This window comes from Zingiber officinale, chromosome 1A (assembly GCF_018446385.1).
Source record: "Zingiber officinale cultivar Zhangliang chromosome 1A, Zo_v1.1, whole genome shotgun sequence".
Lineage (NCBI taxonomy): Eukaryota > Viridiplantae > Streptophyta > Magnoliopsida > Zingiberales > Zingiberaceae > Zingiber > Zingiber officinale.
In genome coordinates this window covers 45,445,542-45,459,665 of record NC_055987.1, presented here as the reverse complement: position 1 = coordinate 45,459,665, position 14,124 = coordinate 45,445,542, and the positions used below count along the sequence as shown (strand labels likewise).

Below are 14,124 nucleotides of genomic sequence, written 5' to 3'. Positions count from 1 at the left end.
TATCCAGTTTTGAAGAGTTGGATCATTTGAACTACTTTTACCATGTACAACACTAGAAGAGTAACAAAACACTGCTTCTTAATTCTCCTAATCCTTCATCTTCTTCATCCTTGCCATGTTTGCATCGTATTTGGATCGAAGTGGACCAAGTAGATAAAGAAAGAAGATAAACTAAATGTCTTCATCTTCTTCATCCTTGCTTCTTAATTCTCCTAATCCTTCATCTTCTTCATCCTTGCTTCTTAATTCTCCTAATCCTTCAAACTCCACCTGTAAGAAGAAGATAAAGAAATGTCACTTGATCTAAACTAAATGCCTATGAATAATAAAAAAATCTGAAATCTCATAAAGTAGACTTAATTCATTAATAATGCATCATATTGAATGCCTCTCCATGACTAGCTTAATAGCCTGTGCTATAGACATGTCTTCATTTGTTTCATACCTGAGTTTGTTAGCCTGTAAACGTTGAACAGTCATTTCACAAGAGAAATATTTCCAAGTTATCAGCACTGCAGATATAAGGTTAATAAAGAACTTGCCTCTTCCAGAATGGTTTCAAACACCTTACCAACTTTTTCCACTAGATCTTGAGGCACTTGATGTCCATCATCATCAAAGAGTGCATAGCTGAAAAATAGAAGTAAATTTGTCTCCATAAGATTATAATCTCCATGATCCGTGATATCTGTTAGTTATTCAGTTAACCATTACCTCTCCAAGTCATGATCATACAAGACAGAATTGTCACCAGAAGTTCGATAAATTGGTAGACCAAATCTTCCAATCCAAGATGCCAATGGATTCTCGTTGCAGACACCATGCAACCTGAAGTGTCCAAATTAAAACTTCTAGTCACTGAAATTTTGAAGGCTGGCCACAATCCTCTTCAGAAGGAATGAAAACAAAAACACAAAAAAAAGAAGCATACCAGGCTGCTCCCATGTCAACAGGAAAACCAAATGAGTAGTTAGTGTGAACTCGACCACCAATTCTATCCCGAGATTCTAAAAGCACAACCTAAGGAATAAAAAATAAACTTCCATGTGATACAAATTTACCCAGCCACTTCACACACTGCATTCATATCAGAACTTAGAATATAATATGTAAAGGCAACTGAAAAAACTGTTAATTTATATCGACATAACACCTGAAAAGCTGCATTTTTCAGTGCATGAGCAGCTGCAATCCCTGCAAATTCACCACCAATGACAATGGCAGAAGGAGAGCGAGATTGCCTTGCTTCAGTCTTCTGATAGAATGATGCTGCAAGAAAATTTAAGTCAATATATATATAGATATATATGTTGATGTGAAGCAGTAAAATGCAAACTAGAATATATTTTAACACCATGAAAAAAAAACATAATTAATAATAAATCCAACACAAGAACAAGCAACATATTTTGTCGTGTTGTATATATATTTACCAAATGCATTTTCCTTCCACATGGTTGAACTCTAAAAATAATTCAGAAAGTACCCCAATAATAAGACTGACAACAGAAAACACCCCAAACATAAAAATTTAGTTTTATTTGCAATTATGACAGATAATCATGTAACTAGCTTCAGTATTCCCACAACAAAAAGATATGTAACATAACAATATACTGATACAAAGAAAACTAAAGGGATGACCATTAAAGGAAAGAATACCTTAAATAAAATGAATTCAGAAAGTTCTCATAGGCTCTGGATTAATCCTTTAAGTTTACTTTGATCATGAGCTAAAACATTGCAGTGAATAGATTTAAATCGAAGTAGGTAAAATTCCCATTTTGGCAGCCTGTATACCTCACGAAACCCATCTGCAATTTCACACTAGAGGTTGAAATCGAGCTCTTAAAAATCTTTAAACTTGATATACCGAAAGCTGGAATAGAGCAGGAGGCTATACTCACCAGAAAAATCCAAATTGATGCTGGAATTCATTGAAAAAGGGATGAGTAGATTCAAAACTCTACTAAGCTTGAACACCAACATCTCACGACTGGAAGCCCTAAGAATTGACCTGAAATTAGTCAAAAAATTGAAGATTTTGTGACTAAAAATTTACGCAGAAATAGGTCATAAAAAGGACTCTATTTGGGCAGAAACAAACATAAAAAATATGTAAGGAACAAAACCCCTCAAATGATTTGAAAATGAGGGAGGCGGGGAGGCGAAGGGTGTCAGTAACAGTGGCGAGTACGCGGAGAAGAAGTTTGTCCAAGAGCAGCAGAGATCTCTTCCTCCATCGCAGGTTCATTTTCATTAGGGTTTGTGTTTGATCACTGAGTCGCATGTTGAAGAGTGCATGATAGAGAGGCCTTTTAGTTGAGGCGGCAGCGACGCATATGGCAGAAGCGAACCTGAGGCCCAGCTAGGATGGAAGGTAGTGGAGCATCTAGGGTTTTCGACGAGAAGATGCAGGAGGAAGAAGTAGAGGACACTTACTGTTAGTGGATTTCATGTCGGAGGTCTTGCCGGTGAGGGCGTCCTTAATGGACTCGTGGACTGCTGCTGCTCCTGCGCGGCTCCGGTGAGCGAGAGATTGTGAGAAAAGAGAAAAGAGGGACGGATTGAGAAGATAAAAGGGTGGAATGCGGCGGCAAAAAACTTTCGGGGAGAGGGAAAGAAAAAAAGCGAAGGAAGGGGAAAAAACGGCAAAGGAAAAAAAACACCAGTATTCAACATCACTTAATAGACAATGGCTTTTAAAAACTGTTGTCGTAATCCCAAAAAAAGCGCACATAGACAACAGTTTTCAAAAATTGTTGTTGTAGCATTTAAAAACCGTTGTCGTAGTCTTAAAAAAATATAAATAGACAATGGTTTTTAAAAACCGTTGTCGTAGGCCAAAAAAATTGCTAAAAGACAACGGTTTTTGTTAAAACCGTTGTTAAAAGGCAAAAAGACAACGGTTTGGTATAAAACCGTTATCGTTTGAGTGTTGTTGAATGACGTTTTTCTTGTAGTGTTTAGAAAAGCAATTAAATTAGGAGTATTCCGGAAGCTACTGCCGAGACGGCTGATGCAACGGTTGACACGGTTGCCGAGGCTAAGGGGACTGTTGTCGAGATAACGACTGAGACTATAACCGAGGCTACTGCCGAGACTACTTCTTAGACAGACTACAGCCATTATTGCTGCCGATACAACGACTGAGACTGTTGCGGAAGCTAAGGGACTGTTGCTGAGACAGCGGTTGAGACTATAACCGAGGCTACTGCCGAGACTACTTCTGAGACAACGGTTGAGACTGCGGCTGACACGGTTGCCGAGGCTAAGGGGAGTGTTGCCGAGACAACGGCTACGGTTGACATGGTTGCCGAGGCTACAGGGGATTTAACCTTACCAGCCTGTTTGGAAAGACTAAGAATTGAATTCTTAGTGGAATTGGAATTCAATTCCATTGTTTGGTATAAAATTTTGATATGGAATCGCTCAAGAATTGAATTCTAATTCCATGAAATAGTGCAAAAGCAAATCAGACCAAAATCCATCTGATTTGGATAGGGAATTTATCCTGAAGAACTAGAATTACTTAAATGCCCCTTTTAAAACTCCTTTTTTTTTTCATCTGCGGACTACTTGCTCCCGTGCGCCGTGTGCCAACTTCTTCCAGTGCGCTGGATTGATCAAGAGTGGTATGCTAACACTCTCTTTGTTATTAAATGGTTAGTTATGAGGATAAAATGGTAAATATATAAGAATGAAATTCAATTCAAATAGATTCCAAATTAAGGAATTCAATTCAATTCTGTTATTCACTAATCCATTCCAAACATAGGAATTGAATTGAATTCCTGTTGGAATTCAATTCCTAATGGAATTGAATTCAATTCATTCACTTAAATTGTTTCCAAACAGGGTGTAAATGGAGTGAAAGAAGCTCCTGATTTAACCTTCCAGAGATGCAGTCAATTTACTGTGGCATACAGAAATTCATTAATCAATAATCAACCCGTGTTCTCTTTAAGAGCATCTCCAATGGGAGATATTTGGAGAGGATATTTCTCCAAATATTCCCCACTCCCAAATATCCCCCATTGTAGGGGATATTTGATGGGGGTAATGGAAATCAGCGGGCACTCATCAGTGCCTGGTGATTTCCCCTTGTGGGGCCCACCATTTTAGTGGGCTGCCACTATATATATATATATATATATATATATATATATATATATATATTAATAAATACGGTGGGGCCCACCCAAAAAAGTGGGTGACTTTTTTAATAAAAATTAGATTTTTTAGAGAAATAAACATTCGAAATCAGAACTTTAAAAACTTAAAAATAAAATAAAAGGTAACGTTCGAAAACACAACGTTCAGAAAAATAAACGTTCGAAAATTTAAACGTTGGGTAACGTTCAATTTCTCTCTATATATACATCCTTTCTTTCATCTATTTTCATCATTTTCATACTTATTGTCTACCAAAAATTTAGAGAGAAGTGGATTTGTTCAACTCTCCAAGTAACGACGAAAATTCTAGTGAAGAAGGTTCTCAAGTTCGTCATAATATTCCCGAAGACACAACGAGGCCTACAATATCATATCCCGGTGAGGCGTTATTTATGATGGTAGTACGCAATCAATTTAGAGTAGCTGAATTCGTGCAAGATTATCATGGGAGTACACAAAGAAGAACAACAATTAACAGAGATCGTGTAACTGGACACACTCGACTTGTATTATTTTTGTGTTGAGCCGGTGTATACTGATGATATGTTCCGAAGACGATTCCGAATGAGGAAAGAGTTATTTTTGCGCATAGTCACTGATTTGGAAAATCATCCTAGTGGATTTTTTAAATGGAGGGAAGATGCAGCAAGGAGAAAAGGTCTGTCGTCGCTTCAAAAATGCACGGCGACTATCCGTCAACTGGCATATGGAGGTTCTGCCGACCAATTTGACGAGTACTTGAGAATGGGTGAAACAACTGCCCTCGAATGCTTGTCCAACTTTTGCCAATGCGTGATACAAATATACGGAGGTGAGTACTTAAGAAAACTCAATGCAACTGACATCACTCGTTTGCTTGAAATGCATGAACAAAAGCATGGTTTCCCTAGGATGTTAGGAAGTCTTGATTGCATGCATTGGGCCTGGAAAAATTGTCCGGTTGCGTGGAGAGCACAGTACACGCGAGGCGATCATGGCTATCCAATAATTGTGCTTGAGGCAGTCGCATCTGTCGATTTGTGGATATGGCATGCATTTTTTGGAGTTGCTGGATCTCGCAATGACATCAATGTGCTTAATGAGTCATCTATTTTTAATGATGTATTGAAAGGAAATGCACCGGAAGTTAATTTTATTGTGAACGGTAGACAATATACAAAAGGGTACTACCTAACAGATGATATATATCTGGAATAGGCCACTTTCGTCAGGAGTTTTTCCTGCCCTTAGGATCTGAAAAGAATTAAATTTAAGGAAAGACAAGAGGCTGCAAGAAAAGATGTCGAGCGGGCATTTGGGGTACTCCAAGCTCATTGGGCAATTATAAGAGGTCCAGGGCGACATTGGTTTATGGACAAATGCAAAGAAATCATGTATACGTGCATTATTTTACACAACATGATTGTGGAGGACGAAGGTCATGCAATTTCGATTTGGGATCGCGAAGAACGAGATACAATCACAGCGAATCATGGCCCAACCAGTGAATTTGATGAATACATTCGAAGAAATTCCGAGTTACGTGATACTCAGGTGCATCATCAACTTCGTCATGATTTGGTTGAACACATCTGGGAAACATGCCATCGTGATGAGTAAATAACTAATTTATTATATATGAAATATTTAGTTATTCAATTCTAATTTTGTGAAATATTTGAACTATGTTGTAGTTTTTTTTTAAAATGTGTACGCTCGATGTTGTATTGTTGATGCTGTATTGTTTTCATTTAAATAAAATATTAATATTAAAAAAATTATATTGAATAATTGTCTAAAATATATTTATGAATAAATGATAGACGAAATATATTAAAAATATATATTAATTTTATTTAAATATAAAAATATATGTACGTTAATAAAATGGTTATGAGGCCCATAAATACTTGATTGATGGGAGGTTTGATTGTGAAGTTGAAGATATTTGAGAGTGAGATATTTGATTGGTGGGCCCATAAATATTTGGATGGTGAGATATTTCATTATGAAAGTTGAGATATTTGAAAGTTGATGTGGAAGTGGGGTCCACAAATATTTGGGAGAAATATCCCAAGCTATTGTGGATGCTCTAATAAGGTCTAGATGGGTTTAGATTTTTAATATATGGACGCATGGTATAGATTTCTGGAATTAATTTACCTCATCACTTATTATCTTTAAGGACAGGATCTCGCCTGCTTAATTACATGTAGATCGCAGGCAATTGGTTTTAATTTGCCATGGTTCATTATAGAAGAATGAGTTGTGCGTGAGGAGTGACGGTAGAATTTGTTGCATGGAGGCGCCTTGGGATTTACTTTTTTTTAATACCGTTGAGGTGTTTGGATCAAATGCATATGTCTCAATTCTCTATTTCTTTATTTTATATTATTTATTTATTTATTAGATATATTATATGTATTTAGATTTTAAAATTTTAGGATTTAAGAGTTGGGTTATAACGGATTTGAGTCAATAAGATTTTCCCTCTAGGATTCAAACTTCTTTTTTAATTTATAGTGTTTAAAATTAACAATTTTAGAAGCTCACGGTATATATTATATGGATTTAGGATTTAAGATTTTAAAATTTAGGGGTTGAATTATAATGATTTAAACTAATAAAATTTTTCCTCTATTGTTCAGACTTTCCTATATATTAGTTTATAGTGTTTAAGATTAATAATTTTAGATACTCACAGGAAAATGTAAACAAATATATATATATATATTTGAGGGGTCTGGATCAAATCCAGGCGCCTCAACCAAGCTAACAAAAAGACACAAAAAAAGTTGACAAGCGCGACTTTAGTCAGGGCATGCACGGATCCGCAGTACACAGTCTGCATAATTTCTCTCTCTCTCTCTCTATCTCTCTCTCTCTCTCTCTATATATATATATATAGGAGCGGATTTACACGTGGACCGGGGAGGGCCATGACTCCCAGTCCACGTGTAAACCTTATTAATAATAATATTAATTATTAGCAATATTATTAGTGAATACTAAATATAAACTGATTTGGGATAAAAACAAATATGCTAGCTGTTGGTGGCATCACCGTAGACCTTACTCGTCGTTCGACACTTGCTCCGATGCCTTCAAACGAGCAATCGGACGTTGGATGTGGAGGTCTCGTGCGACGAAAACATTCTCGAGCTCGATTCGAGAGAAAGGTACAATTTAATTCTACTTCTTGCTCCTTAGTCCTTAGGGTTTTGATTTTTGAAACCCTTAAAACTAAAAACTGAGAAGGGAATAAGAGAATTTTTTTTTTTGGTATTTTTCATCTTCGTTTCTACTTTCTACCCCATAAGCTAACCCCACTATGAAGCTTAGGTTGTTTATCACAGATTTATCATTTATGATATACCTAATACCTTTATTTATGAATGAGGCGAAAAGAACACAAGAGGCAAAGTCAGAGGACCAAACAAAAATAATTCCATAAATTTTGTTAGAAAAAAAAATTATAATAATTAATATTACACGACCCTCCTTGTTCTTCTTGGTTTCTTGCTGCTGATTGTTGAAAGTGAAAGCTGCTTTAGATTTTTTTTTTCTTTTGTCTATAATATATGCACACACAAGCAAACATACTATATTGTAAAAGGTATCCATCAATGGTCCTACCATTTAGTTGCCATGGGCCCGTGACTTTGAAATAACCTATAGATTTATCTCTGTTATAACTTATGATTTATACTTTTTACTAAGAACAAAACTGTTTAAAGTCTATAATTTTACTAGATTCTTTTATTTTGTTTGCTTTTATCCTTTTTGCTAGATTCTTTTGTTTGATGTTCTCCTATGAAATGATTAATTTTAAGTATTTTAATTAAATATTGTGATTTTAGAAATTAAAGTGCCTAAATGATGAAATAGTTGAAGTTGGAATTGTTGATTTAATACTTGATGAAAAGAAAAAAAAAGCTTGGTGTTTTTTTTATTGTATGATGTTGTTATTATTCATTGACTTAATGTTTGGTTTAATATTGTTGTTATTAATTATTATTCACTTATTTGAAATAATTTGAGTTTTTCATTGTTAAAGGCTTCATATATTTTAAATGGGAAAATCCGTTACGATTGATAAATTTTTTTCAAAAGAAGAGAGCAAATGAACCAAATCCGGCTACTGCTATAACCCCATCGACAAGATCAAATAAAAATGATCTTCCATCTGAATTTTCTCCTAAAAGATTCAAAAGTACAGAAACTGAAGAAGTTGATCTTGATTCTTTAGAGCCTGATCCAAGATTGCGTCAACAAATTTGGGAATATCATCCTAACCAACGAGAGGAAATTCGTCGAGTTTATTTGAATCTGAAGGCATACCAACCTATTCTTCAAGAATATCCACTAAATAAAAATATTAAGCACCCTCGAAGATTTCGGTTTACTTGGTATGAACAATTTCCTTGGTTGGAGTACTCACCAGCTAAAGATAAAGAATATTGCTTTCTATGTTTTATCTTCAATAAGCCATCGGGATGCTCAAATCAAACTGCATTTACTGTTAATGGATTTAATAGTTGGAAGAAAGTTTGAAATGGAAAAGCTTGTGCTTTCCTAGGCCATATAGGGAAAGATAATGTATCTTCAGCCCATCGTAATGCTGAAAAGGCATGTGAGGATTTGAGAACTAACCACAACATATATCAAGGAGATTCGACAATTTTAATGATGAACAAATTGCAACTAATCGTTTTCGATTAAAGGCTCACCTACATGTGGTGTTGTTGCTTGCACTTTAAGGAATTCCATTTAGAGGCCATGATGAGAAATCTAGTTCATCTAATCGTGGTAATTTTCTTGAATTTTTGGATGTGCTAATCATATGCAATGATGAACTTTCAAAGGCAATTGCGAAAGCTCCAAAAAATGCCAAGTATACAAGTCACGATATTCAGAAACAAATACTTCATGTGCTTTTAGTGAGAGTGAAAAATGCAATTCGTGAAGAAATTGGAGTTGCCAAGTATTGCATAATTGTTGATGAAGCACGAGATGAGTCAAAAAGAGTGCAAGTGTCTATAGTATTGAGGTTCGTGGATACTAATGGATTCATTCAAGAACGTTTTTTTGGGCTGATTCATGTATATGATACTACAACTTTGACTTTAAAGGATGATATATATTCTTCTTTGTCTCACTACAATTTGGATGTTCAAAATATTAGAGGTCAAGGCTATGATGGTGCTAGTAATATGAGGGGCAAGTTTAATGGATTGCAAGCTTTAATCATAAAAGATTGTAGAAGTGCTTATTATGTTCATTGCTTATCAGTTACAATTGGCTTTAGTTGCAGTATCAAAAAAATGTGACACATATTCATCAATTTTTTGATAGATTAACTTTTATAGTTAATATTGTTGGTTCTTCGTGTAAGCGTAATGATTAATTGAAGAATGCTCATGCAGATGACATTGCACATTTGATTATGAACTCGAGACAGGGCGTAGACTTAATTAGATAGGTACTTTACAACGAACTACTGATACACGTTGGAGTTCTCATTTGACATTGTTGAAAGGCTTAATTAAGATGTTTAGTGCATCGTGTATGGTTTTGCTTAAGGTTATGGATGATGGACTTCTTTCTCAACGAGCCGATGCAACATCTGTTTATGATGAAATGACTTCTTTTGATTTTGTATTCATCTTGCATCTTATGAAAGAGATTATGGGGATCACAGATATCCTTTGTCAAGCTTTACAAAGTAAGTCTCAGGATATTATAAATGCAATGGAGCTTGTATTATCTACTAAGAATTTACTTCAACAAATGAAGGATAACAAGTGGAATGATTTGCTTGCAAAAGTGAAATCTTTTTGTGAACTTCGAAATATTGATATTCCTAATTTCAATGCTCTATATATTAATAGACGAGGTCGAGCCCGCGCTCGTCAAGACAATTTCACCATTGAGCATCATTATCAGGTAAACATCTTTTATGCTTCAATAGATTCACAGTTGCAAGATATTAATGGACGCTTTAGTGATGATGCTATGGAATTGCTTATTCTTAGTAATGCCTTAAATCCTTAAAATGAGTGAAGTCTTTCAGAGTTGCGGATATATGTAAATTAGTTGAAAATTTTAATGCCCAAGACTTTACAAGTGATGAAAAAGAGCAATTAGAGATTCAATTGAAGCATTACGAGTATAATATAGTCAAAGGGCCCAACTACAACAATCTTGCAACTATTTCAGAATTATGTCAATGATGGGTGAAGACTAATAAGTCTGTTACATACAACTTCATTTTTAGAGTGATTGTACTTGTGCTTACTCTTCCGGTTTCCACTGCTACCACAGAACGATCATTTTCTACGATGAATATCGTGAAAACAAGGCTTCGGAGCAAAATGGAGGATGATTTTCTCTTAGGCGCGTTAATGATATATATTGAGCGAGAAATTGCTAGAAATGTGAGCATAGAAGCTATCATTGAAGACTTCAAAAATTTAAAAGAGCGTTGAATTCCTTTTAGTTAGATAATTATATTTGATACTTAATTGAATCTATATTAACTTCATGTTTGTTCTTTGACTATGCGACTATTTTACAATTAGTTTATACTATTCTGTATTTCTGTTTGAAAAAAAAATTCTGTTTCTCTCTAAATTTAGCAAGCTTGTAGCTTCTAAGTCTCGCTACTATTGACTTCAAGGTTATTTAGAAAGCTTTTCAGACGTGAGGTTGAAGTAAGGATGTCATGATTCAACATTACATTTGTTGATTATTTGTGTTTATCTTTGTAGTTGAAAAAGAATTATTTGTTTTATTGTCCATATAATTCTCATGTTAACATGGTGTTTGTGAGTTGAAAATCTCTTGAAGAAATCTCTGGCTTCCAGACCATCATTATTCCAATCAATACGATACATGTCATTTTCAAAAGTTTTTATTGGAGGTTTGGCAAAATACATTTCAGAAAATCGCTACTGATTTGCTGTTACACAACTTATGATGCTCTTATTACTTCATAGGTCTTTCATTTGACAGTAATGATGAGTTTAAAAGAAGTATTTATGAATTATGGTGAAGTTGTTGATGGTAAGTCGTTATTGTCTTTTTTATTTCTTTTTAATCTTTGCAGTACATGATTATACTCACTGATATTTACCTATGCAGCTAGAGTGCATCATTGGCAGGGAAAGTGGAAGGTCTAGAGGGTTTTAGTTTTGTGATTTTTATATCTAGCGAAGAAGCTTCAGCTATAATTAGTGTCATGGATGGGAAGGTAAATATGCTTTGTTCTTCTTTGTGTTTATTTTATATAATGTTAATAGAATATATAGATGTTGTTGCATTATTCATTTTAAAAAACATGAAAGTGTCACGCTTTATGGGATGCATAGCACAAATTAGTAATCTGATGCATGGAATTTTGTGTAGTGATTATATTATACTATGTTAGATTTATGTACTAAGGACTATAAATGCTAATTTAGTCTCTTGTTTTTTTTAATCATAAGGTTGTGCTTAGGTCCTTGATAAGTATCTTCAGACAGTTTATGGATTTAAAGGAGTAGAGGATTTTCATTATACGTCCCTCCAACTTTAAATCCTGGATCCAGCCCTATATATATATATATATATATATATATATGAAAATTAACAAGGGCATGTACATCTAACACTGCTTCCATGTGGTGTTTATTCATTTGTTGATTTTTCTGTTTGGTCGTAACTTAATAAAATGGTTTAAGTTACTTAATGTATATATATTCATCCTTATTTTGTTTTACGTCGCAAAAGATGATTCGTTTATCCTCAATGTCCCTATCAATTCATTTCTAGGTCAAGACAGAGGAACTAAATCATGAGTGCTACTAGTCATTGTGCAAATGACCAAGACATAAGGAGGTCATGCTCAGATATATCGAGTTTTGATTCAAAGACCTTACTAATATCATTTTGTTATCTTGTTGTAGTCTCATCGTCCTTTGTTGCTGCTGTGTGCTGGAAGAGTGTTACTTGCTTCTGAAAAGTGTGTAAATCTAAAGTTGTTCCGCCGAAATCTCTGTGCTATATATCTCTTGATGTTGGCTACTTGCAGGGAAGATTACAGCTTGGTTCTACTAATGGTGGTAAAAAGACGAATATGCCCGCCCCTAGCGCCCCAATCAACCTGTCCCAAGGCCAACACGGAGGAGGTAAATCACGGGCGGCTACTAGCCTTTGGAATAATGACTAGCACATAAGGGAGGCATTTACCTCGACTTTGTCGAGATTCGAATCTTATACCTCATGATGATAAAATCTTATGCGCTAGCCACTAGACAGCTTGGTTCTATCTTGATTCCACTAATGATAATGATAATAATAATAATAATAATAATAGGTGGTTGTGCTTCTAGAAATGTCGATTCCTCTAGTATACCCTCATCATTTGCTTGCAACTTGCCCTGATCAAGCGCAGACTTTTATTCTGTATTGCATACGTGAAGAACATTAAAGGGACATTTATGCTCCTTGAATTTTCAAAAAAATTGTGACATATAAATGGTATTGATGCATCTATCCAAATAAAATATACAAGAGTAAATGATCTCAGATTGAGATGAAATTAATTCTTATATATTTAACTAGTTTTCTTGATTATATTTATATCCTTAAATATCAATTTGACATAATATATTGAGAGTAGTGATTATTTGTTGACGTCTGTGGCTTGCCCTCAGCGACGATGTCGACGTCGACGCTGGTTGCCCACTTCTTGAGATCAGCCCGGGTAGCTCACCCGGGCTGGCTCCGCCATTGGAGGGAGGCTACCGCTTACAATTTGATCGCCCAACTCATTCTCATCTGAAATCAATGTGAATGCTTTCTTTGTCTGGTCCCGAGTTCAAATCCTGCAATGTGAAATTGTGGATGCTTTCGATCCATGCTCTTGTCTATCCTATTATCGTGAAGCAGCTAGCTCCATGTTGGACGCCAACATTCTTCGATTTCAATCTGTGATGATTCTTTACACTAGATTTTGTCATTCTTCTCAGCCTCCAACTGTACAAAATCGCAGAGATGAAACTTAATTTTGGTTGGCGCAGCAAAGGATGAAACACTTTGATCATTCAACTTATGCTACTGTACATTATCACCCCACAACGATTTAATTTTGACGGTTCCAATCAATGTTGTTGTCATTTTAGTTGACATAGATCGACCAATAGTTAGACTAACTTGGGTGAATTTCAGAATAGACACGTAAATAGACCAACTGATGGATTTTTATAACTATACAGGCTAAGTGAAGTTAAACCATGCAGACGGATCATTTTTTTCTTTGACCTTTTTCAGATCTTGATAAATTTTTTAAGCAAACAAAAAAAGCACATCATGAATTCTCAAAATACGAATATATAATCAGAGCATCTAGTTTTACCAGAACACAGTAGAGACTTCGATGCAGAAAAAAAAAATGGTCCAACAGGTCCACATCTTAATGTAATTTATTTTAATTACTATATTAATTTTGGAGATCCCAAATAATATTATATTCTTCTTAAAATAAAATAATTAAAGAGTGGGCTTGGGGCTGGGATGTTTTCCCCAAAACTCTTAAAATAAATACTATATTTGAGAATTATAATTGTATCGTTTACTATATATTAAATCTAATATATTTATTTAATGGATAGATTGATTCATCTCGTTTTAACTTTTCTCATTTCTATAACAACAACAAAATGAACATTTTTAATTATGAAACTTATTAAAGTAGTTCTATATTAAAAGGAAGGGGGGTTTCCATAGACATGGGTAAAACAGAACTCTCCATAAAATTAGAGAATTTTTTTTAGGTATGTGAAATTTCTTGTGTATTTCTGAAATCGAATTTAAAAATATATTTTGGGTTGAAATAAGGTGTCAGACAACTGCATCAAAGACCAGTTGAATGGTAATTTTACCAGTCGACTGGTGACATTGTTCATCCAAAACAGAATGAATCTATGA

General features: G+C 34.8%; 2 protein-coding genes across 2 annotated transcripts; one reads left to right on the top strand and one right to left on the bottom strand.

Annotated features, from left to right (window-relative positions):
* Nucleotides 1-233: 233 nt before the first annotated feature.
* On the bottom strand, nucleotides 234-1,581 carry LOC122002838 (polyamine oxidase 3-like). Its single transcript, XM_042558190.1, has 5 exons — nucleotides 1,154-1,581; nucleotides 932-1,020; nucleotides 715-828; nucleotides 543-630; nucleotides 234-459 (listed from the first exon to the last, which is right to left on the bottom strand). The coding sequence occupies exons 1-5, from the start codon at nucleotides 1,355-1,357 to the stop codon at nucleotides 376-378; spliced, it is 579 nt and encodes a 192-aa protein (XP_042414124.1). The 5' UTR covers nucleotides 1,358-1,581; the 3' UTR covers nucleotides 234-375.
* An 8,142-nt stretch (nucleotides 1,582-9,723) lies between these two features.
* Nucleotides 9,724-10,209, top strand: LOC121997781. The gene has a single exon (XM_042552409.1). It carries the CDS (start codon nucleotides 9,724-9,726, stop codon nucleotides 10,207-10,209), a length of 486 nt encoding a protein of 161 aa, XP_042408343.1.
* The last annotated feature ends 3,915 nt before the right edge of the window (nucleotides 10,210-14,124 follow it).

What these genes read in the sequence shown, in the direction of transcription:
- LOC122002838 (XM_042558190.1), bottom strand. Translation starts at nt 1,357, where the DNA reads ATGGTGTTAAAATATATTCTAGTTTGCATTTTACTGCTTCACATCAAC. An exon ending in TATGATCATGACTTGGAGAG is followed by an intron (nt 631 to 714) that starts GTAATGGTTAAC and finishes TCTATTTTTCAG; the next exon opens with CTATGCACTCTTTGATGATG. An exon ending in TTGAAACCATTCTGGAAGAG is followed by an intron (nt 460 to 542) that starts GCAAGTTCTTTA and finishes CAACGTTTACAG; the next exon opens with GCTAACAAACTCAGGTATGA.
- LOC121997781 (XM_042552409.1), top strand. Translation starts at nt 9,724, where the DNA reads ATGGTTTTGCTTAAGGTTATGGATGATGGACTTCTTTCTCAACGAGCC.